Below are 26,680 nucleotides of genomic sequence, written 5' to 3' on the forward strand. Positions count from 1 at the left end.
TATTTTCACATTGGCCTCTCAATATATATATTCTGTTCTGTCGTTTCTTGTTAACAATATCAGCCTATTCCCAAGAATAAGCACCTTTCATTCAGTTAATACTCGAAAGAAATTCAAGCCGCAATTGGATCGGATTTCCTTAACTCTTGTACAAAAGGATGTGCAGTATGCAGCTGCATCCATTTTCAATAAGCTACCACAAGAATTTAAAAATCTTAGCAGTAAATCACGCGTTTTCAAATCGAAGCTGAAGAGCTCCGTCCTCTATTTGTTGAGGAGATCCTTGAAAAATTAGGCTGATACTTACGTTATATTGTTGACTGCGTTTACTTAGAACTATAGCTTGAATTTTTTAGGTTCTTAAACATTTTTTTTTATCTGTTATTATTTTTATGTTATTTCATGTACTGACACGATCCATGACCTAGAAGATTTGCTTCTCAATTTAGTCCTACGGAACTTGATGTGTAAATAACGTAAATAACCGACATACACATCAACTGTTATTATTAAGAAATCCATCATCTGCGTAGGGATTGGCCACCAATAAATCCTTTAGGCTTCTCTTAAACTGAACTTTAATGGCAGTTAAACTTTTTATAGATACTGGCAAGTTATTGTCAATCTGTGTTCCTGAATAGTGGATACCTTTTTGGACCAAAGTAAGTGACTTTAGATGTTTGTGGAGATTGTTCTCATTTCTAGTACTGATTTCATGAACTGAGCTTTTGGTTTGAAAAACAGATATATTTTTGATGACAAATTTCATTAGGGAATAAATGTATTGGGAAGCAGTAGTTAATATCCCTATTTTGTTAAATAGGCCTCTTATTACCCATAATACATTGTCTTGGCTTGATCAGTTTACGCCGAAAGTTATTTACATAGGACGTCAGCATTTACATTTTTATATCTCCTATGACTGACAGCATTCGCATTGCAAACAGAGATTTATTCAGATGCTTCAGCAGTTCTGTCGCGTGCTCCTGCCAGATGAATTTATTATAATACTGCAGTCCGAAGAATTGAGCCCCATCGACTTCTTCTACCTATCTGCCATCGTATTTTATGGATACATTGTTGGGGAATCTCTCATAACTTCTGGATTGCAAGTACCGTGTTTCTTCAAAGTTTAATGACAAAGAATCTGTTTGGAAGCATTTATTAACGAACATGAAAACCTCATTAACCGATGTTTCTAACGCTACATTTGTTTTGTTATTTATTGTAATGTTTATAGCAAACTCAAACAAAGCAATACAACAAAAAGAAACAAGAATAGCACTAGTTCGTTAAATTTTCATGTGGCAATATGATTACTTTTATGTGAGACTCACTTCCAGAGAACTTACATGTAACCACGTAAGATTCATCACAAAAGAAAAATTCCGAATAGTACTTTCGATGCTTCATCAGTCAGAATAAGGTTTTCAATAAATTTAATTTATCACACCAGTTCGTATAGTAAATATATTCTCAAAGCAAAGGATTTTAAATAGTGTGCATGAAACATGAAAGAAATGTTGATGTAGAATTGCGGATACGAAGATATTACGAAAACAAAAATTTGCAAAGATAAAAAGGAGGAAGTTCATAGCTGAAACTTTGTACAAAGTACCGATGTGTGTTGTATTGTGTAAAGACGTGTATCAGGACGCTGGATGAAGCAATTTCATGTATACGCAAGTATGTTCGTACCTTGTGGAACGCTGTTTAATACCATCTGTGCAGTGTAATGAAAATGCGCGCGCTTTTCGTAAACGGTATGGCGTCTGGCTGAATTGTGAATTTACACCGCTGTCAATGCCTTTAAGGAATTGTGTTCGGGTGATGTTTCCACCCTCTCGTAACTGTAAAGAGCCGCGCACTTTTTATGGACTGCACACAGATTGAGATTTAGGCATATGGCCCAGCTGCTAACAAACGTTTACTATCGTTGCACAGAGATGGGGAATTGCTTGTAAGCGAATGGGGCGGTTACTTAGCGACCATGGCAGGACTTGCCATTTCACTATGAGGCACAGACTAAGGACTTGTTATATAACGTTCTACAAGTTACTAACACACCTGCGTATATCTAATACAATAATTTGCAGTTCACACAGTTTTACAGACATTGATTTCGTAGTTGTCATGATAGACTATACACGGAGCATTCGTTCAGATATTCTAGTAATAATCCCTTTTATTCTGAGGTCATTGCTAGAGGTTTCATTTTAGGTTATCATTCTCTAACTGTACTTCACTCAGTCCCAGAGTGGCTGAATACATAAATATGAATATATCTTATCATACTGCAAAAATAATTTTGGATTCATGTTGTTGTTCTGGCACTATCTTACGACATTCCATATTGATCCAGTAGTCACACAGCTACTTTTCATGTATTCGTTGTAATTAGAGTTGCAACTTTCCAAAATACATCACAAGCTTTTATGGTATTAAAGATAAACTAAAACGATATTTGCAAGTAATGGTAACGTCATTGTGCTTATTTGCTGTGACCGTCAATCAGCACGACATATACCAGGACTCTCTGATTCTCTCCGCTGGTGCGTAGACATCGACGAAGCTAAAAATGCGGTGGTAATACTTAGCTGCATTAAACACTAGCATGGAAAGTCCAAATATTAGGCTGTCTGTCGATCTAGGAATAGTGTTTGACAAAATAAAATGATACAGGTGTTCAAAATTCCGAGGAATATTATTATAAACTATAGAAAAACAGGGGTAAAGAACAATACATAAAAGACCCAAGAGGAGAAATTAAAATGAATGGCCGACAACGAGGTACTAAGAAAGAGTACAATACAGGGATGTAGTCTGTCGCCCTTAGTGGTCAATCTATATGTCGAAGAAGTAGTGAAGGAAATAGATGAAAGTTTCAGGAGCAAAATTAAATGTCAGGGTAACAACATATCAGTGCTAAGATTCGCTGACGGCATTGTTATTTTGGAACAAAGTGAGAAAAAAAGTTTACGGCATGTTGAACAGAATGAGCAATCAAATGAGAAAGAACTGCCGACTGAGAGTGAATCTAAGAAAGACGAAAGTAATGAGGAGTATAAACGATGGAACTAGGTATACACTTTACATCAAAGTTGGAGACCACGAAACACATGAAATGAAGGAGTTCTGTTACTTAGGAGGCAAAATAAAAGATGACGGACGAGGCAAGGAGGACATAAAAAAAGGCTCAGACAAGTGAAAGGGCACTGCAGGCCAAGACTTCATAAAGAAATTCATGAGTATGTTCACGTGAAGCACACCACTGCGTGAAAATGCTTTAAGGTGTACAGGAAAACAAGAAATGGATACTAGTGGTTTGACATTTGGTGCAAAGTAATGATGCTGAAAATAAGGTCGTCCAAAAGATCAGGAATGTGGAGGTCTTTCCCACATTCGGCGAATAGAGGAACATGAGAAGAGCATTGACAAGAAGGCAAGAACAGGCATGGTCTCAGGGTACGTGTTAAGACATCAAGGGGTAACTTCTGTATTGCTTGTGGAAACTGTAAATGGTGAACGCTATACGAGAAGGTAGAGATGGGAAAACATCGAACAGAAGATTGAGGCTTTGAAGTTCAGTTGCTACTCTGACAAAAAAAACCACATGGCAATAAGATTTTTGTTATTTTTTATATTTATTGTGGGTGAAGTTCAGAAATCAGATACCAATCATTGAAAACAATCCAGAAAAAACTGAATAATTCTGGAGAAAAACGACTCTGAAGTTTTCCGAACGTCTGTAATGTCCTCAAGCCAGGCAGTTTTCCAACGGGTCGCATTGCTCTGTGGTACAATGTTCGCCTACCACATGGGCGGCGCAGGTTCGACCGCACTTGAGGTATATTTTTAAACAAAGGATCATGTTCCAGAGACATTCCCGTGGAGGTTAAAATGTTCAACGATAACATATTTCTTCCCAAATTTTTATTTAATCCAAACAATATTTATGACCAATCTCTTTGAAAGTTCACTAATTAATAATTTTTATTTGCAGTGAAAACTGGATTTTTTTGTGCGATATGTAATCAAAATAAGAAAACTTGTATTTTTCGTAAAAATAACAGATATCATTTAATTAGCATCAATCTTACATCATTTAAATGGCGTAGGTATTTGAGCTGGACACACACACACACATCAAAAGACGAAAAACTATTAATTGAGACGAGACTAGAACGAGCGATCGAACAATTACCAGTGTCGATCGCTACTGTTTTTTTTATCTTTATGTATTTCACACTTCATGGAAATGCTGGTAGAACATGCAAGTTTAAAAACTTGTGGCGGCCAGGAATCGAAACTAGGACTCATATGTGACAGGCGGGCAATCTACCACAGATCCACGCTGCTTGTCAAAAGAGAAAAAGAATTGACCTGTACTTTTGGGTGTTAAAGACGCTTGCAAAACTGAAAACTACATTTTCTCGAGAATATTTGAGAGTTGCATCAAAATGCTTTGGGTGATTTATATATGAATTATGCACTTCACTTACCCTAAATATCAACATTCTAGCTGCTCTCCGGGGTGATAACTGGACTTAAAGAGTTTTTATTACAAAAAAAGCACTAGTATGCATTTATTCCACCCTTATATTACTCAGTTTGCTTCTTCTCCCCCCCCCCCCCCCCTCTCTCTCTCTCTCTCTCTCTCTCTCTCTCTCTCTCTCTCTCTCTGTCCATCTCCTAACTCCCCGCTGTGTTTGTTCGTTTCCTGTCCCCCTTTCTCTATCGACGTTATCACCCCGAACCCAAGAGGAGGCTGGTGATTCGTACCCCCATAGTAATTGTTTCAAAATCGTAATTAATATATGAGGGTCACTCTAAAGGAAATACACACTATTTTTGTAAAAATTCAGTTTTCATTTTGCACGTGTGAAAGTACTACACTGTGTCGATACATTGCCACCGCTTGTTTTCAAACTTAGTTGAACCTGTTCCCGTGAGTGGCGCCGTCACAGCATGTCTTCAAGATGGCTGCCACATTTGACGTTCGTCAGAAGCAACCAGCTGTCATACATTTCCTGTGCTGTGGAAACGAGACAGTGGGAAACATCCAAAAAAGGTGTATGGAGATGCTGCTGTCGATTGCAGAACAGTTAGTAGGGGAGCAAGCAGGTTACGTGATGAAAGTGGGCACGGCAATATTGAGGATTTTCCTCGCAGCGGCGGTCCTCGTACTGCACACACTCCAGACAATGTGAAGAGAGTTAACTAACTGGTGACTGCTGACAGACGCATCACAGTCTCACGCTACATTGAGATAGGGGAAGGAAGTGTTTGCAGAATACTGAAAGTGTTGGCGTTAAAAACGGTTTGTGCCAGGTGGGTTCCCAGGATGTTGACAGTGGCTCACAAAGACACAAGAAAAACGGTATAGAGCGAACTTTTGGAACAGTATGAGAATGGTGGAGATGAATTTCTTGTTGTAACTGTGACAGGTGATGAAACATGGCTCCATCATTTTTCACCAGAGACGAAGAGGCAATCAATGGAGTGGCATCATACAAATTCACCAAAAATAAAAAATTCAAAACCACACCTTCTGCTGGAAAGTTATGGCTACGGTGTTTTTCGATTCCGAAGGACTCTTGCTTGTGGACATCATGCCAAGTGGAACCACCATAAATTCTGATGCATATGTGACGACACTGAAGAAACTTCCACTGAGTCGTGTTCGACAACATCGGCAAAAGCAGGATGTTTCGCTGTTGCACGACAATTCACGGCCACATGTCAGTCAAAAAACCATGGAAGTGATCACAAAACTATGATGGACAACACTGAGAGACCTGCCTTACAGTCCTGTTCTGCCTCCATGTAACTATCATCTCTTTGGGAAACTGAAAACTCTCTTCGTGGATGAAGATGACTTTCTTGTGCATGCTGCCAAACAGTGGCTCCAACAGGTTGGTCCAGAGTTTTACTGTGTGGGTATACAGGCGCTGGTTCCAAGATGCCGTAAGGCATGGGATGGAAATTATGTGGAGAAATGAAAATATTGTTCCTAAAGGACGTATCTACACACTGTAAAACTTTCAAACATGTATAAAAAAGTGAGATTTTCACTCTGCAGCGGAGTGTGCGCTGATATGAAACTTCCTGGCAGATTAAAACTGTGTGCCCGACCGAGACTCTAGCAGTTTTAATCTGCCAGGAAGTTTAATGTAGAACAGAAGACGGATTTAAAAAAATAGTGTTCATTTCTTTTGGAGTGACTCTCGTACATACCTTATTTGATTGAAGTCGTTCCAGGGGTTTAGGATGAGCTTCACACACGTAACTTTGCTAGTTTACGCAAATGTCAAATATTTTTTCAAATGTACTTGACATATTTCACAGGTATTTGCACAAATATTTCCCCGCTATCACTAATTAATTTTGCATTGCGGTTTTATTTTCACGCAGCTCTGTGTTTATCTCGTGTACTATGTATCGTCCAAGATTTTATTTTTGAGTTGTTGTGGTATATGTGGCTACTGTCTGTGTAATATGTTGTGAATAGGGTTAGCAGTTAAAACGTATAAAACTGAAAACGTTATGGATTATGGTAAATGACGTCAGATCTTCTGACCTGTGTGTTGTATGATAATATATTGATGTCGATATGTTCAGCGACATATGTGGCTACACGCTAAGAAATGTGTTGCGATTAGTGTTAAAGCATTGAAATTATGAATTATAACCCCGTGTTTCATGCAACAGTTTTACTGCATGAACAGAGAAGATATAAGCCATAAACATGTTGAAACTTCCAGGCACATTAAAACTGTGTGCGGCATAATGACATTTTACCTTTCTGCGTTTTTCTAGGGAGAAAGTTTCGTAAATACACTCCTGGAAATTGAAATAAGAACACCGTGAATTCATTGTCCCAGGAGGAGGAAACTTTATTGACACATTCCTGGGGTTAGATACATCACATGATCACACTGACAGAACCACAGGCACATAGACACAGGCAACAGAGCATGCAAAATGTCGGCACTAGTACAGTGTATATCCACCTTTCGCAGCTATGCAGGCTGCTATTCTCCCATGGAGACGATCGTAGAGATGCTGGATGTAGTCCTGTGGAACGGCTTGCCATGCCATTTCCACCTGGCGCCTCAGTTGGACCAGCGTTTGTGCTGGACGTGCAGACCGCGTGACACGACGCTTCATCTAGTCCCAAACATGCTCAGTGGGGGACAGATCCGGAGATCTTGTTGGCCAGGGTAGTTGACTTACACCTTCTAGAGCACGTTGGGTGGCACGGGATACATGCGGACGTGCATTGTCCTGTTAGAACAGCAAGTTCCCTTGCCGGTCTAGGAATGGTAGAACGATGGGTTAGATGACGGTTTGGATGTACCGTGCACTATTCAGTGTCCCCTCGACGATCACCAGAGGTGTACGGCCAGTGTAGGAGATCGCTCCCCACACCATGATGCCGGGTGTTGGCCCTGTGTGCCTCGGTCGTATGCAGTCCTGATTGTGGCGCTCACCTGCACGGCGCCAAACACGCATACGACCATCATTGGCACCAAGGCAGAAGCGACTCATCGCTGAAGACGACACGTCTCCATTCGTCCCTCCATTCACGCCTGTCGCGACACCACTGGAGGCGGGCTGCACGATGTTGGGGCGTGAGCGGAAGACGGCCTAACGGTGTGCGGGACCGTAGCCCAGCTTCATGGAGACGGTTGCGAATGGTCCTCGCCGATACCCCAGGAGCAACAGTGTCCGTAATTTGCTGAGAAGTGGCGGTGCGGTCCCCTACGGCACTGCGTAGGATCCTACGGTCTTGGCGTGCATCCGTGCGTCGCTGCGGTCCGGTCCCAGGTCGACGGGCCCGTGCACCTTCCGCCGACCACTGGCGACAACATCGATGTACTGTGGAGACCTCACGCCCCACGTGTTGAGCAATTCGGCGGTACGTCCACACGGCCTCGCGCAAGCCCACTATACGCCCTCGCTCAAATTCCGTCAACTGCACATACGGTTCACGTCCACGCTGTCGCGGCATGCTACCAGTGTTAAAGACTGCGATGGAGCTCCGTATGCCACGGCAAACTGGCTGACACTGACGGCGGCGGTGCACAAATGCTGCGTAGCTAGCGCCATTCGACGGCCAACACCGCGGTTCCTGGTGTGTCCGCTGTGCCGTGCATGTGATGATTGCTTGTACAGCCCTCTCGCAGTGTCCGGAGCAAGTATGGTGGGTCTGTCACACCGGTGTCAATGTGTTCTTTTTTCCATTTCCAGGAGTGTATATAATATTACATGTAGAGTTTTGTGCAAGTCACGAATTGCCCTCATACTGGGTGGGTATTTGCGCGTTGGGGCTGCACTTCTTTTTCATCGTCACCTCTATCCATTTGATAATCAAGTACATACAGGGTGTTTCAAAAATGACCGGTATATTTGAAACGGCAATACAAACTAAACGAGCAGCGATAGAAATACTCCGTTTGTTGCAATATGCTTGGGACAACAGTACATTTTCAGGCAGACAAACCTTCCAAATTACAGTAGTTACAATTGTCAACAACAGATGGCGCTGCGGTTTGGGAAACTCTATAGTACGATATTTTCCACATATCCACCATGCGTAGCAATAATATGGCGTAGTCTCTGCATGAAATTACCCGAAACCTTTGACAACGTGTCTGGCGGAATGGCTTCACACGCAGATGAGATCTACTGCTTCAGCTGTTCAATTGTTTCTGGATTCTGGCGGTACACCTTGTCTTTCAAGTGTCCCCACAGAAAGAAGTCACAGGGGTTCATGTCTGGGGAATAGGGAGGCCAATCCACGCCGCCTCCTGTATGTTTCGGATAGCCCAAAGCAATCACACGATCATCGAAATATCATTCAGGAAATTAAAGACGTCGGCCGTGCGATGTGGCCGGGCACCATCTTGCATAAACCACGAGGTGTTCGCAGTGTCGTCTAAGGCAGTTTGTACCGCCACAAATTCACGAAGAATGTCCAGATAGCGTGATGTAGTAATCGTTTCGGATCTGAAAAATGGGGCAATGATTCCTTTGGAAGAAATGGCGGCCCAGACCAGTACCAGGACTGCAACATGGGGCTTTTCGGTTCCCCATATGCGCCAGTTCTGTTTATTGACGAAGCCGTCCAGCTAAAAATAAGCTTCGTCATTAAACCAAATGCTGCCCACATGCATATCGCCGTCATCAATTCTGTGCACTATATCGTTAGCGAATGTCTCTCGTGCAGCAATGGTAGGGGCTCTGAGGGGTTGCCGCGATTGAATTTTGTATGGATAGAGGTGTAAACTCTGGCGCATGAGACGATACGTGGACGTTGTCGTCATTTGGGCCGCAGCTGCAACATGGCGAACGGAAACCCGAGGCCGCTGTTGGATCACCTGCTGCACTAGCTGCGCGTTGCCCTCTGTGGTTGCCGTACTTGGTCGCCCTACCTTTCCAGCACGTTCATCTGTCACGTTCCCAGTCCGTTGAAACTTTTCAAACAGATCCTTTATTGTATCGCTTTTCGGTCCTTTGGTTACATTAAACCTCCGTTGAAAACTTCGTCTTGTTGCAACAACACTGTGTTCTAGGCGGTGAAATTCCAACACCAGAAAAATCCTCTGTTCTAAGGAATAAACCATGTTGTCCACAGCACACTTGCACGTTGTGAACAGCACACGCTTACAGCAGAAAGACGACGTACAGAATGGCGCACCCACAGACTGCGTTGTCTTCTATATCTTTCACATTACTTGCAGCGCCATCTGTTGTTGAAAATTGTAAGTACTGTAATTTCGAAAGTTTGTTCGCCTGAAAATGTACTGTTGTCCCAAGCATTTTGCAACAAACGGTGTATTTCTATCGCTGCTCGTTTAGTTTTTATTGCCGTTTCAAATATACTGGTCATTTTTGAAACACCCTGTATATGGTAGCATATGTTCTAATGCACGCTATAATTGATTTCCGTTCCAAACTTCGTCTAAGTCTGTACAAGCCCACACGCGCACACACACACACACACACACACACACACGCACACACACACACACACACACACACACACACACACATACACTTATATACACACACACACGCACACACGCACGCACGCGCGCGCTCAACTTACGCATTTACAATATACGTACGAGCACAAACATCCTAGTCTCGTATGGACTCCGAGATGACGATGATGTTCAGATGTGTGTGAAATCTTATGGGACTTAGCTGCTAAGGTCATCAGTCCCTAAGCTTACACACAACTTAACCTAAATTATCCTAAGGACAAACACATGCGCACCCATGCCCGAGGGAGGACTCGAACCTCCGCCGGGACTTGCCACACAGTCCATGACTGCAGCGCCTTAGACCGCTCGGCTAATCCCGAGCGGCTTGTGGACTCTTTGTGACATAAATAGGTGGGCACAGTAGAGATATAGGTGGGGGACCACATCAAACTAGTCAAAACAGCGAAGAAAGGCTACTGGAACGATAGTATGCTTGCAAATTACGGAGACGTCTGCAGTCGACTGTCAGATTTGCTTCCGTTTTCGCAGATTACAGCGCTACTCAAAGGATGTCAAACGTACGGAACTACCCCCGGGGAGAACAATAGCAGAAAACGGCACGGAGAGTCGGGTCGCATCACATCTGCGGGACAGGTCGCGTGCCGCCTTGCGCAACGGGCAGGCGGGCCCCAGCAAGTTATGGGGGCGCCACACGCGGCCTTATATAAAGGAGGCAAGTGGAGAGTGGAGGGGGAGTAGTGGCGAGGCCGCGACGCCACGGTCACCTGTGGAGCGCCCCGACGCCTAGCGCCGCGGCGCGTCGCCCAGCCGGTCGATGGTCGTGCCGGCGTCGGCGGTGGCTAACCTCAGGGAGCCTCCACTTTGGGATATCCCCAGTGTACGACGCGCAGAAGCAAGTTGGTCAGTCCCCAGTGTCTACACTACTGGCCATTAAAATTGCTACACAAAGAAGAAGTGCAGATGATAAACGGGTATTCATTGGACAAATATATTGTACTAGAACTGACATGTGATTACATTTTCACGCAATTTGGGTGAATAGATCCTGAGAAATCAGTACCCAGAACAACTACCTCTGGCCGTAATAACGGCCTTGATACGCCTGGGCATTGAGTCCAACAGAGCTTGGATGGCGTGTACAGGTACAGCTGCCCATGCAGCTTCAACACGATACCACCGTTCATCAAGAGTAGTGACTGGCGTATTGTGACAAGCCAGTTGCTCGGCCACCATTCACCAGAAGTTTTCAATTGGTGAGAGATCTGGAGAATGTGCTGGCCAGGGCAGCAGTCGAACATTTTCTGTATCCAGAAACGCCCGTACAGGACCTGCAATATGCGGTAGTGCATTATTCTGCTGAAATGTAGGGTTTCGCAAGGATCGAATGAAGGGTAGAGCCACGGGTCGTAACACATCTGAAATGTAACGTCCACTGTTCAAAGTGCCGTCAATGCGAACAAGAGGTGACCGAGACATTTAACCAATGGCACCCCATACCATCACGCCGGGTGTTACGCCAGTATGGCGATGACGAATACACGCTTCCAATGTGTGTTCAACGCGATGTCGCCAAACACGGATGCGACCATCATGATACTGTAAACACAACCTCTATTCATCCGAGAAAATGACGTTTTGCCATTCGTGCACCCAGGTTCGTCGTTGAGTACAAGCGCTCCTGTCTGTGATGCAGCGTCGAGGGTAACCGCAGCCATGGTCTCTCAGCTGATAGTCAATGCTGCTGCAAACGTCGTCGAACCGTGCAGATGGTTGTTGTCTTGCAAAGATCCCCATCTGTTCACTCAGGGATCGAGACGTGCTACACGATCCGTTACAGCCATGCGGATAAAATGCCTGTCATCTCGACTCCTAGTGATAGAGGAAGCACGGTAGCTCAACGTGTTCCGTCAGAGAGCTGGTTGGCCTCTGTAATTAAAAACTGAGTGGAAGGATCAACAAACGAACTTCAAGGGATGTCATGTGACGTCCGCAACGACCAAAGAAAATTATGAGCAAAAAAAAAAAAAATGAACCCACCGAATTCCATATTCTGCTAACAGTCATTGGATCTCGACCAATGGGAGCAGCAAAGTCGTGATACGACATACCTTTATCAAAGTCGGAAACGTGATGGTATGCATTTCTCCTCCTTACACGAGGCATCACAACAACGTTTCACCAGGCAACGCAGGTCAACTGCTGTTTGTGTATGAGAAATCGTTTGGGAACTTTCCCCATGTAAACACGCTGTAGATGTCGCCACCGGTGCCAAACTTGTCTGAATGCTCTGAAAAGCTAATCATTTGCAGATCACAGAGTCTTCTTCCTGTCGGTTATACTTCACATCTGTAGCACGTCATCTTCGTGGTGTAGCAATTTTAATGGGCAGTGTTGTACAAAGATAGCACAAAACAGTGGTTTGCTAGTACTAGGTTGATATGCGAGATCCGTTTCCTTTTTTCCTATCCGTGCAGGACTGTCAAAGATATGATCATCGTGCTACCGAATCAGTACCGGGGTTCTTTACCAGCGATAAATGGCGATCGGGTCGCCAGCCACACTCGCCATACTGGTGCCACGTCGAAGGACGCCTGCACTGTATCTGCAGTGATACCAATACTCCAGTCACAGGCTCGTGCCTTGGACTCCCTATGGAATGTCTGATAACAACGAAGGGAATACCTCACTTAACAGACGAACTACGTTGAACAACGAAGGGAATACCTCACTTAACAGACGAACTACATTGACGAAAACAAAGCGTTACATAACGAACACACTGGCAGAAGGATTCCAAACTGCTACCGAGTAAGGTGGCACAATTGTTAACGCATTGCATTCTCAGTCGGAAAGGCGCCGTTTTGCATCCCTTCGGGGCGTTCATATTTAAATTGTTCATGATATTTTCTAGATCGCTCCAGATAATTCCCGGAAGGTCACCCACGATTTTCTTTCGTAATCCGAGCTTATGCTCGTTAAACTCTGTACGGCTAAGTTCAGATGCTACGGGCGCTGGCGCACGCGAGCAAACGATCGAAATTCAGAAGAGTTCAGATGACGAACGGTGTGTTTAGTCTCTGCGATTATTCTCTCTGTTTCGCTTTCAGATACACTGCGAGCGGATTTTCAGAGGCGAAAACTGGAAAATAGACTATTTCTGGAATAATTTGGCAAGTTCGCAAATGTTTGTGGATGAAATTAACGGACATTGTAACACCAGACGATGAAAAATGGAGATAATAAGCTCAAGGATTTAAGCACTTTGTAATGTTTTCTCATTGCGTCGGAGTTCTCGATAGCAAAGATATATTAGAATACACAATCCACTACACTGAGATTCCTTGCACTGCACTTAGAAGCATATTCTTTTCTCTGCTGCTGTTGGGGGTACTCACACTATAAACATCGGTGCTTGTGGAAAAGATTGAGACGCAGGAGTTTGTATGGATTCCACTGTATGTGAAGAACTCACTGCAAAATCTTTGGCTGTACTGTGTCAAACGAAAGACCTTTGGCTTGCTTATATAACAGTTGGTGATGAAGCATTTGACACGATGGAATATTTAATGAAAGCGTACGGCGGCAAGCAACTGAATTATGAACAGAAGATATTTACGTAAAGGGTAACTTGAGCACGTAGGTGTGTTGAGTGTACCTTTGGTATAGGTTTCAACACGCGGAGAATACTATTGTACAGAGTTCATTAGATGTAGTTGTAGGCTGTACTGAACACACTATAGAAGATGCTGTAGTGCATGACAACTACGTTCAAGTGAGAGATGCATTAAACACGAAGACATATTAGAAGGAAAGTTCACAATTATAAATGCTACTCGCAAAGGACAATCCACTACATCAGAGTATGACTTTGGCTTACATTTACCAAATGTTTTGTCGAGGAAGACTTAATATACACGTCGAATGATGTGAATGAAATTCTACTTGTTAAAGGTAATTTTTTTTTTTTTTTTTACTTTCTGTCTTGTGTCATTTCCCTGGCAGAGGATCAAAATCAATTCTTCCCAAGCCGCCGTCTCAAAATTTTATACTATACAACTACGATGCTATATTCCCACGCTTTCTTCTACTTCGCTAACTAGTAGCTCGATGTCAGTATTCTTGCATTCGTTTTCACTCGTTTCCCTCACCATCCAACAAAGTGAAATAACCTAAATACAAAAGATAAAACACGTCTGGTCACATAAACTCACAGTCAACTCAGCAGCACACGGTCGGAACTGATCATTGAAACAACGCGTCGTGGCACGTTTAGCGGCGTCTAGAGATTTTTTTCTGTAAATGCTGCGTTAACGCCCACACGTCTTAACGTGCGTTCTTATGATCTGTTGCATGTTGAATGTTAGATTTCTAAATGCCCGTCAGATTTGCATCATTTGCACTTACCCTAATCTTCCATTCTTTCTTCCTCTAACAATTGATACTACTGTGTGTCTACACCTGCAGGATGTCAAATGGACGCTCACTGTTTATTGACGTTACAAAACATTTATATATTTGTATTTCATTCTATACCGGAACGTTTCGTTGCCACGAACTTCCTGTTGAACAAATACATTCCATAAGATTCGCTGCCTCCCCCTGAGTTCCAAGTCGTCAGTTCTAGAAGTATTAAATGAATTTAGCCTTAGTTTTCAACACAAAGAAAAACGCGAAACCGAAATATAACTCCCGGATTTAGGATCGACCCATCAGTTACTGAGCTTTATTATCCATTTTCTAGTAACGATTTGTTAGAGGATGCTTGAGGTTAGTGACACAAGACCAGGAATGGTATTCTAGTATGCACACTGGCGAAAATTTTAACGAACTAAATTTATGAATGGAACACATTTATTAACAAAAGGATCCTACTCCTTCGCGCAAACATGGGAGACGTAGGAAAATTCTAAAAAATGCTCCTGTAAAGACAAACTGTATCGATCACATTTGTCCAGCAAGAATTGCGCTGGTTCAGAAACGCAACTTGGAAGCGGGTAAGCTTACATACAGGTGCCAGTCAGTCACAGAAATACCAGAGATAATATTCAACCTTTTTCTATCCAAAGATGAATTGTTACAATTTTCTTGTGCCTTATAGGGGAAAGCAAATACGAACATGATGAGCATCGTGGTAAAGGAGGTGAATCGTGAATGAGTAGAGAACAAGTCTGAATTTAGGTCAATGATAGCAAAGTTTACTCTCCTGATAAAACCATAACGATGCAACGAACGGCACTTAAGTTATAGAGACTTACTAACTCGAAAAGTCTTAGCTAGCTGACATCCAAAATTGCTGCCTAAATGAGCACAGAAACAGACCAGTATACTCACCGCCAGTGACTCGACTCGATTCGTCAGTGGTCCGGTTACTGCTGTTCTAAAACCAAACTGCCGCACCTCCGAGCACAGAGACCGAATTAGCGCTAACCATCCAGTCAAGACAAATTCCGAATTCCTTAGTGGTTCCAGAAATCTCCTTCAATTCGAGGAAGAGAGAGAAGACGCCTGATTACGCGTTCGCAAGATTTTCGGTCGGTTCAACTTTTAAAATTCGAATGAACGAGCCGCAGGAGCGTCGGCCTGAAAACAGGAGAGCCCTTTATGAAAATCCGCCGAGATAGGGCTGTTACGACTCACCCGAGTGGCATCTCAAGCCAGCTTTGGAAGTTCAACAACTATTTCGAACTCTCAGCCGCAGAGCAAAGCCGTGAAGGTCCGTCTCAATTGGCGCAGTTACACTCGCTTGTAATTACACCCACATTCATCCATATTTAGCGTAGATAGTTACAGGTACATAACGTGCCGAATAATAAATGTGAGACCAATACACAGTTAATTTTGGATCCCATATTGATCTTTCTCCCTGCATGGAAAAATATGAAATAATACAAGCTGCGAGAAGACGCTGGAGTGAGTGAATAATACACTCCTGGAAATTAAAATAAGAACACCGTGAATTCATTGTCCCAGGAAGGAGAAACTTTATTGACACATTCCTGGGGTCAGATACATCACATGATCACACTGACAGAACCACAGGCACATTGACACAGGCAACAGAGCATGCACAATGTCGGCACCAGTACAGTGTATATCCACCTTTCGCAGCAATGCAGGCTGCTATTCTTCCATGGAGACGATCGTAGAGATGCTGGATGTAGTCCTGTGGAACGGCTTGCCATGCCATTTCCACCTGGCGCCTCAGTTGGACCAGCGTTCGTGCTGGACGTGCAGACCGCGTGAGACGACGCTTCATCTAGTCCCAAACATGCTCAATGGGAGACAGATCCGGAGATCTTGCTGGCCAGGGTAGTTGACTTACACCTTCTAGAGCACGTTGGGTGGCACGGGATACATGCGGACGTGCATTGTCCTGTTGGAACAGCAAGTTCCCTTGCCGGTCTACGAATGTTAGAACGATGGGTTCGATGACGGTTTGGATGTACCGTGCACTATTCAGTGTCCCCTCGACGATCACCAGAGGTGTACGGCCAGTGTAGGAGATCGCTCCCCACACCATGATGCCGGGTGTTGGCCCTGTGTGCCTCGATCGTATGCAGTCCTGATTGTGGCGCTCACCTGCACGGCGCCAAACACGCATACGACCATCATTGGCACCAAGGCAGAAGCGACTCTCATCGCTGAAGACGACACGTCTCCATTCGTCCCTCCATTCACGCCTGTCGCGACACCACTGGAGGCGGGCTGCACGATGTTGGGGCGTGAGTGGAAGACGGCCTAACGGTGTGCGGGACCGTAGCCCAGCTTCATGGAGACGGTTGCGAATGGTCCTCGCCGATACCCCAGGAGCAACAGTGTCCCTAATTCGCTGGGAAGTGGCGGTGCGGTCCCCTACGGCACTGCGTAAGATCCTACGGTCCTGGCGTGCATCCGTGCGTCGCTGCGGTCCATTCCCAGGTCGACGGGCACGTGCACCTTCCGCCGACCACTGGCGACAACATCGATGTACTGTGGAGACCTCACGCCCCACGTGTTGAACAATTCGGCGGTACGTCAACCCGGCCTCCCGCATGCCCACTATACGCCCTCGCTCAAAGTCCGTCAACTGCACATACGGTTCACGTCCACGCTGTCGCGGCATGCTACCAGTGTTAAAGACTGCGATGGAGCTCCGTATGCCACGGCAAACTGGCTGACACTGACGGCGGCGGTGCACAAATGCTGCGCAGCTAGCGCCATTCGACGGCCAACACCGCGGTTCCTGGTGTGTCCGCTGTGCCATGCGTGTGATCATTGCTTGTACAGCCCTCTCGCAGTGTCCGGAGCAAGTATGGTGGGTCTGATACACCGGTGTCAATGTGTTCTTTTTTCCATTTCCAGGAGTGTAGATACTGGGGGAGAGAGTGAGTGAAATGACGTCACTGGAAGCGACATACCCAAACAGTTGGTTGCAGCGCACTGCGTGCTCACCTACTAGTGACGATATGGACTCAAGCAAGACACAAGCATGGCACGAAGAAGAGCTCAGAAGGTCAACCCTACTAGAAGTTGGTTGAACTGCCAGATTGGCTCTGATGAATAGACCAGTGGACGACAGTTGATATCCGGAAGAGGTTACAGGCAGACTGCTGTATGCTAGGTTGAGATCTCGATTTGCCATGTGGCACTTGCTTCTGACCAGAGAGGACAAATATTGACATGGTGTAGAGCCAGACTCAACTGGATTATTAAGTACCAGTCACTGTCTGTGGTGTTCACCTTCTGGATGTAGCGGTGGTAACGATGCCTATGTGTTCGTTGGTGACTGGTGGAAGGTCGCATGAGGCAGCGATTCTCGACATCTCAAACTCCAGGGACGACGGCGTGGAGTGCTGTTGAATACGGCAACATGACTAATTTGGTAATTTTTCTTTTATTAAAAATGAAATTCCTCCAGCTCTGCTTAAGATTTTATAATTACTTCGCTACTAGTTTCGACGTTACGTCAACACCATCTTCAGGAGCGTACACTTTGATGAAATCAGTTGTGTGTGGCTCAGTCTAGACGGGCCTGAATATGGCGTTGACACAAAGACGAAAAATCTTAACTACAGTTGGAGGAACTTCAGTTTTAATAAAAATCATATCAGCTGCGACCCACCTTCATCCAGTTCAAATATGGATGTACAAAGATTAATACGGTAATTGTTGAAGGGAGGCTGACTGCTCACCAGGATGTGGCAGTAATGGTAATCCCCGGTATTGTACACTTCAGGACCAAGATACCGACTAGTAAAGGCCAGCAAGATAACGTAAGAGCCCATACTCCAACTCAAAACCATAAACTACGAGGGACAGTCAGTAAACAAGCCACTTTTTTTTCTCATCCAATTTCGGTTGAAATAATGCGGATTTTGTGGTGGCACATGGTGATATATTCCTGATTCTGCCCTCCCCGGATCTCGTATCTTCTGACTTCCATCTGTCTGGCTCAATGAAGTATGCGCTCCTTGGGAAGCACTAAGTGGATTATAGGGAGGTTATTAATGTAGCAAGACGCTGGGTCCCACGTCGACCTGTAGAGTTTACCATGTATCTAAGACTGTCTCATTGACGGAGATTATGTTGGAAAATAGGATTTTGCACCCAAAAGAGTCTGGAATAATGTGGTATATTGGAATCATATCAGAAAAAAAATGTTGCGGTACTTATTGAACTCTCCTCGTACTTGAGGGCTGTACAGATCCTTGATTTCCCCTCGTTTGAAGCAAATAGTGCGTGTCAGCGATCAGATGGAAAGACATAAACATTCATACCTACCTGCAGTCATATTCAGAACTGATACAAAACGTGTTTCATGTATCGGAATAAGTTCGTCAAGAGGACATTCTGACGTGCCACAAGTAATGCACTGTGTTTCCGTGCTTGTGAAAGTCGCATGTCACGCTGATGTTCCAGGTAGACATCACTTACCAATGGAACGAAATTTTAATCATTTAATACTCGTTATGTGATGAACATCTGTACATCTTTGTTCTTCACGCCCACATATTTGCAACTCTCTGTGGCCAAAGCATTCAAAAATGTAGCGTCTAACAAGGCGGCGTGTAACGTAACTATGCCAGTCTTTGAGAAACAGCGTGCTGTAATCGAGATTCGAACTCGACGGTTTCGTCCACTCATAGAGCTCTCTCTCCTTCAGCATGACAATGCGAGACCACACACGAGTGCTGCAACATCTACAACAATTTGATATCTTGGATTCACTGTCATATACCAACCTACTTACATCACGACTTACTCCCTTCCGATTCACATCTAGTTCAGAAAGTTAAAAACCCTCGAGGACATCACCCTGATAGTGATGCAGCGGTGCCAGCGTAGTTGAAGTTGCAGCACCTTAAAAAAATCAGACATTCTGCGGTGACGGTACCAAAGAACTGATCTCTGCTTGGGAGAAATGTTTTCATTGGCAGGGTACACATGAAGAATAAAGACGTAGAATGTTAATAAAGTGTGTTTCATTTAAAAAAGCTTTAAGAGCTTTCACATAAAATATCGGAGGCATTGATTCTGATCATGCCCTCGTAAATATAGGACTGGTGCTCCACAGAGTAATATTTTCCATTTTTGTCAGTGTGTTTATCGTAGTGTATTATTTCAGGACTGTACTTAGATTTGCATCTGTGTCCTTAACCTATTGTTGGGCACGGTGGCAGTAGTTCAAAAATGGCTCTGAGCACTATGGGACTTAACATCTGTAGTCATCAGTCCTCTAGAACTTAGAACTACTTAAACCTAACTAACCTAAGGACATCACACACATCCATGCCCGAGGCACGATTCGAACCTGCGACGGTGGCAGTGGATCGCCAGTTTACTAGGTTCACCTTTAAAGCTCGTACTTGCATCTTATGTTTACGAAGGAATTCACAGTCAGGGTAACACAAAATTGTATTGATGACAATTTTCATACCTAGAAATAAAACGTCTTCACATCAGCTCTTGCAAAAAATCAGTTTCAATGGTTCAAATGGCTCTGAGCACTATGGGACTTAACATCTATGGTCATCAGTCCCCTACAACTTAGAACTACTTAAACCTAACTAACCTAAGGACATCACACAACACCCAGCCATCACGCGGCAGAGAAAATCCCTTACGCCGACGGGAATCGAACCCTGGAACTCGGGCGTGGGAAGCTACAACGCTACCACACGACCACGAGATGCTGGCAAAAATCAGTTTCGCCAACAATATTTTCAGTTTGAGATAACAGTACTCTTGGTTTAATTACTATTCCGCAGCAGGAGTCTTAAAGGGAATCCATATATGAAGTAGGAACCGAGCTGCCAGCAACAGTTTTTGCATTCATGTCATGACTTCTTCAATATGCGATCACAATCATGGTATTTTCTCATTATGTTCCCTCTCTTAATACAACTACCCCATTGAAAGTCGGACAGCGCTCCTCCTGAATCAGTAATTCTTGCACAACACCCGTATGGGCCTAAATGAGTCGCCAGTTGATTAGCCTTCTCTGAAATTCGAAGTAGTTTTTCTGCAGTGTGAGTGGGTGCAGCCTAAACAATCGATGCCAGTGGAATTTTCTGTGTAGCTTCAAATGTCTCCAGAATATCGAGGATATACAGTTTTCAGCGTAATTTGACATGTTCACTAGACGGAGTATTAATCCTTTGCGAAGTTCAATTCAAGAATTGTGACAACATAATTAAGAAACAGTCAGCGCTTTGAGTAAGGACGGCAATCGTGCTATTACGCTCTGAAGACGTTACGTCGTTAACACCAGCTAGTGGTAGAAGCGACTGCATTCGTTTCCGTGGTTGTCTGCTCCTTCTACAAAAGTTTGGGAATACAGCCATATCTAGTGAGTCACCACAATTATCTGGGAGCAGGGGATGCATCGCCATTTCTAGGGCTCACAGGATGGAAGGAGGGCTCTCTCAGCCGAAATAACAGCAGAAGATAGTTTGGACTGCAAGTGCATTCCTGTAAATATAAAGACGAGACGGCAAAAGTTTGGTTAGGATGGTCACATCGCAGGAGGAGACTGCATTCTCTTCTTCGCAGAGCTACATTACATTAATCAAACTGCTCTTGAAGATGCTCCCAACGGCGTTACCGTGGAAACAGTTCGAGTGAAACAGTATTTGAATTCATTCTGCCTATATAATACAGAACATAAAACTAAAATGTCTTCAGACATACCAGAATAAATAAACTTTGTGACTCAAGGTAGTTACATGTGGTGGCAGTAAGTAGCATTATTTTTCACTTTATATGTGTCAGAGCCAATTTTATATTGCGTGATGAAGCTAAAGCAGTTTTCATTCAAGTTCATTCAGAATTAGTGTAATACGAAGAAAAATAGATTATATTTCCTTGGAGGCCCTTATAGTGATGGCTGAGACAGGAATCGAGAATTTTTTCAAACATTTACACAGCCAAGTAAGAAAATTTTATTTTACATGGGAGCAATATTACCTACGTATTTCTTCGTGACCATTTATACATGAGTCTGAACTACTGGTGTGTGTGCGGGGGGGGAGGGGGGGGGGGAGGGGTCAGTGTAGCATAGGGATAGGGAGAGATTGTTTTTGAGTTTGCGTGAGTTGGGGGTCGAATAGGTAATGGGGTACGATGAGGAAGGGATGACACTCGACAAAGAGAGAAAGACAAATAGAACGTGACAAACTAAAGGAAAATTCCACACTATTTTTTGTCACAGAATTCTGTACACATTTGATCTGCAGCAGCTTAGTAGACACACTATACACAAAGCGAGACGTCACAGTAGACAGGGTGAAGGAGCAGCAAATCATTCTAAGCGAATTCCGATGTGGTACATAAATACGGCAAGACTGTGTCTTTGTGCTCTATTAGTTCCGTTAGGTTTTGTTCGCCTCAACAACCTCTTAATTGAAGAATCATCTACCTTACCTGAGGTTATCACCAGTTATAAGAGAATTTATCTACTTAAGAGATAACTTAATGAAAAAGCCATTGGTGTAAGGCTTTTGGTAGTAACTACTTTCACGTTGACACGTTATTCACTCTTCAGCGGCCATGACTGTAAATAATCTTCAATGCCTCACTCACTGGATTAGCGTATCGTTTATGGCTGATCGTATCAAAGCGCGAAATTGTCGAGAGCGGAAGACAAAGACGTTGATCTCCCTGTAACAATGATGACGACTGCTATTCTGGCAAATAACAGTGCTCTGATTTCCTAACATGGTCTTTTTAGCACTATATAAATTTGTGGAGGCCGGTCCAAAGTGCAGTCATTAATCTGCGCACAGGACGTACTGCAAGTGAAATAATTCTAAACTAAACTCATTAACACGGCCCATTAGGTAATTGAATGTAATAAATAATGAGAAGCTACTGGACAAGAGTACAGACTTTCCTGCGACATAGACACCACTGATGAAAATTATGTTTGAATTGTGTGATACATATATTCATTCAGGGTCGCTATGCCTGCATGCCAAGAGGACAAGACTTATGTAATACTTGACTGAAGCGTTGTAGATTTTTTGCGCATCTTATAAACAGTCAGCTAATACGCAACTTTTCTCGTCACTAACGTCGGAACGGCGTGGGCGGTCAATTTTACAACCGTAGGTGCATGGTGTCTCGTAGCAATAAGTCACAATTTGTTTCTCGAACACAAGGTACATCTGAAACAAGCGTCAGATGCCCCTCGTTACTTCTATACGAGAAAATATTTCATGGAGTAGAAGTGGTAACAATGTGTTAAAACTAAATAGTACAGCTAATCTGTGTTGTCACAGCGGCTAACAACCTTAGTCTGAACTGTCGATGTACTTTTTATGTTATTATCATTTAAGAATCCATCAGACCAATACGCTAATCTTACGTGTTTCCTGTGCTTAGCGTTCCAGAAGAAGCAAATAGAGACCGAGGAAGATTGATCCCAAAACCCTTAGGCATACCTTAAACAACACCGTAGTCATTCGAGATGACTTTGTCGACAGAAAGGCACCTCTGGGACATATCAAAATACATTTAGAACTTTCACGATACCCTTATACATAACTTTTTTCTAAACGTAGAAATTCAAACATATGAAGTATATACGATACATTTTTCTATTACTGTGCGTAGTTAATTATAGGCAATTTCTTGCAAATTGAGCATCTCCAAGGAAAGATTTGGCTATAAATGTTCATATTTTAGATCTTTCTTTTTTTTTTGGCGGAAATTAGAAGACATGAAAAAACTCGCGGCACGCTTGATATGTATTCGAGACACGTCATTGTGACACGGCGATTGAGAAACTCTGCTCTAGAGGACATTAGCAATAATTCCACACAAAATATATCCGGAAAAAGCAACAGAGTAAAATCCAAATAAGGACTAACCTGCATCAAGAATATACCCCACAATTCGCTTCATATGTTACATCATTGTTATTACGAGGCAGTTCATATATGGAGCTGATAATAATAATTACGTTAAAGCCAAATAGAAAATTTTTCTTGTGTATTTAAGGCAGATGTCATTACCGTTTTCGAAATCTCATTAAGGTCTCATCAGAAGATCTGTGCAATAACTAAGAAAAATGGGTCATTAAAACACTCAGTAACAGAATTAAAATTTTATTTAGATACACACCCATACGTACTTGAATACAACGGAAGAGCTTGGAATTAATAATATTTTTTTAATATAAGCACTGCTGTGGTTAAATAAACAAAGCGATTTCCGAACGAAGCCTTTTTTCAAAAGATTTTCCCATTCCTATTTTATGGCTGCAGTTTGGCTGTTCGGTATTCACTTGCGACCGCCAGTTAATAGTCTTCTACTCGCGTGGACCGCGTCAGAAGGGGGGCGTTATATGGCTTGATTTTGGTGTCCGTCTGTCTTACCTACACCAGAAGTTAAGTAATTTTTACTTGTTTCCCTATGAGAAAAGCTTCTCTCACAATCAATTTTATACATATAACAAGTATAATGTTATATTTATGAGTTAAGGGACACTGTTGTTGTTGTTGTTGTCTTCAGTCCTGAGACTGGTTTGATGCAGCTCTCCATGCTACTCGATCCTGTGCAAGCTGCTTCATCTCCCAGTACCTACTGCAACCTACACTAACTTCATACAAATATATAGTTAACTGTAATCTTCATTTGCAACAAGCAGAGCACACTTATGTTTCCACCGTGCGCGGGTCTTTATGCCTGTTCAGCTTGCGAATTACTGTGCAGTGTAATGACGTACGAATACTTTTGCATTTAGTTTTCCAGTATTTTACAATCCCTGATTTTCTTTTTCCTTCTCTGCCTCGTGATGACTGGGTGTTGTGTGACGTCCTTAGTTTAGTTAGGTTTAAGTAGTTCTAAGTTATAGGGGACTGATGACCATAGATGTTAAGTCCCATAGTGCTCAGAGCCATTTTAACCATTTGATGGTGACTTGAAAAAACTAGAACCCGTAATTATACCCTTTGAATGATCTTACACGCAAATCTAGAATAAAAAAGAACATGGTCACTTTTTTTTAAGACATTGAGTGCAGAATGTGCTTCATTTACCTTGTTAAACAATCACTGGGACCTAGTTCTGCAAGGAGACGGGACACTTTTACTAGTACCAAAGCTATTTAGATGACAAGCTATCAAAATATGTGCTTATGTACTATGTTGCTGATAGTATCAGCTGCTTATAAAGATACCAATATCCTCTAGCTGTTGTTGGTACTTGCGGCAATTGACATAAATCATTACACAGCTGGAAGCTTATTAAATACGTTTGTTATCTGTAGCTCAATCATTACTTCGAACGACAAATCAGTGTCAACACAATCTGTTACTAATACAATTGTGAACCTCTTAATCCCAACAGAGACTGCAATCGTAGGTAGTATTACATTCTACTGTAACTGGAGCATTTAAGTGAGAGAATATCTGGATGTTTATATGGTTGGTTGTGTAGCACTGCTGCCTCTGGCAAGGGTGTGTATTTGGAATGCTACGATCACGAAAATGTTGTTAAAATGAGAAAGATTCTATCGCAGGGTATACATTGCTTTTGAACTGTGTTTGCTAAATACATTTGTATTTAACTCAGTAAATACTTTGGATTACAACTTCATGACGACCAGTGGCCTGAATGTAAGTATTTTTGAATAAATTGTATAGTAACGTGAGGGCGTATACTAACTATCTTGCCGCTGGATTACGAGTAAAAGAGACAGCCTGTGAGAGTAGGGAGTGGACTGCATTGTAGCAGCAACAAAGAAAAGGTTGAATAGCAGTACTTCTGCGTCTTTGTTCGCAGTTACGGATTCAGTCTTGTTGTTAGATAAGGAAAAGCAGTCGAAGATACAGTTTTCTTCCTTTCCCAGTGTGTAAAGAACTTACCTGTGGTGAGGTAGATGGCGCACAGAAACAGGACGTGCAATCCAGTTCTCGAGTAACTCGTCGCCATGGTCGCTTAAAACTTCAAGGAAACTTGCCCGAAACTCGAGAGCACAGAGTCACGGCGGTGGGGCGCGCTCGCCGACAACAACAAGAAACTGGAGAGCGCGCGACGGTTTGTGCAGACACCACGGACACACACGCGCCGCGCCGCGGACTGATCGGCTGTTTCCGTCCGCTCCCGAGCTGCTCCGACGCGACGCGGTGGGACGCGGCGTCGACTACTCCGGCGCTGGCGACGTCGGCGGCAGCAATGGCGCTCTGGCGCCGCTGTGTACGCCAGCGGCGCCGGTCTGCGCAGGCGCGGACGCCTCGGCCCCGCCGCGTCGGTCGGTGGTTCCTGACTGCCTCGAGACTCCACTAGCCGTGAAGTTACCCCGCGACTAGCGCTGATGTACACGGGGTTGATTTGCGGACAGGCTGAAGTGGAATTTACTCGTACAGGGACACATCCCAGTATTATTCCCACAGATTAGCTCTATGTTACACAGGGTGTTACAAAAAGGTACGGCCAAACTTTCAGGAAACGTTCCTCACACACAAAGAAAGAAAATATGTTACGTGGACATGTGACCGGAAATGCTTGATTTCCATGTTAGAGCTCATTTTAGTTTCGTCCACCAACGCTCAATGGAGCACGTTATCATGATTTCGTATGGGATACTCTACCTGTGCTGCTAGAACTTGTGCCTTTACAAGTACGACACAATATGTGGTTCATGGAAGATGGAGCTCCTGCACATTTCAATAGAAGCTTCTCAACAACAGATACGGTCACCGAAAGATTGGTAGAGGCGGACCAATTCCATGGTTTCCACGTTCTCCTGACCTCAACCCTCTTGACTTTCATTTATGGGGACATTTGAAAGCTCTTGTCTACGCAACCCCGGTACCAAATGTAGAGACTCTTCGTGCTCGTATTTTGGACGGCTGTGATACAATACGCCATTCTCCAAGGCTGCATCAGCGCATCAGGGATTACATGCGACGGGGGGTGGATGCATGTATCCTCGCTGACGGAGGACAATTTGAACATTTCCTGTAAAAAGTGTATGACGTCACGCTGGTACGTTCTGTTGCAGTTTGTTTCCATACCATGATTAATGTGATTTGAAGAGAAGTAATAAAATGAGCTCGAACATGGAAAGTAAGGGTTTCCGGACACATGTTATGTGGATAACACATTTTCTTTCTTTGTGTGTGAGGAATGTTTCCTGAAAGTTTGGCCGTACCTTTTTGTAGCACCCTGTATACGTGATGGTG

General features: G+C 43.6%; 1 protein-coding gene across 1 annotated transcript in view; it reads right to left on the reverse strand.

Annotated features, from left to right (window-relative positions):
* The window catches only part of LOC126278511 (uncharacterized), a 718,457-nt gene extending 692,785 nt beyond the window's left edge, over positions 1–25,672 (reverse strand). The window contains exon 1 of the mRNA XM_049978676.1: positions 25,361–25,672. Within this exon, the coding sequence (XP_049834633.1) occupies positions 25,361–25,427 (67 nt within the window). The 5' untranslated portion in view covers positions 25,428–25,672. The remainder of the gene's footprint in view (positions 1–25,360) is intronic.
* Positions 25,673–26,680: the final 1,008 nt, after the last annotated feature.

Source organism: Schistocerca gregaria, chromosome 6 (genome assembly GCF_023897955.1).
Source record: "Schistocerca gregaria isolate iqSchGreg1 chromosome 6, iqSchGreg1.2, whole genome shotgun sequence".
Taxonomy (NCBI): Eukaryota; Metazoa; Arthropoda; class Insecta; order Orthoptera; family Acrididae; genus Schistocerca; species Schistocerca gregaria.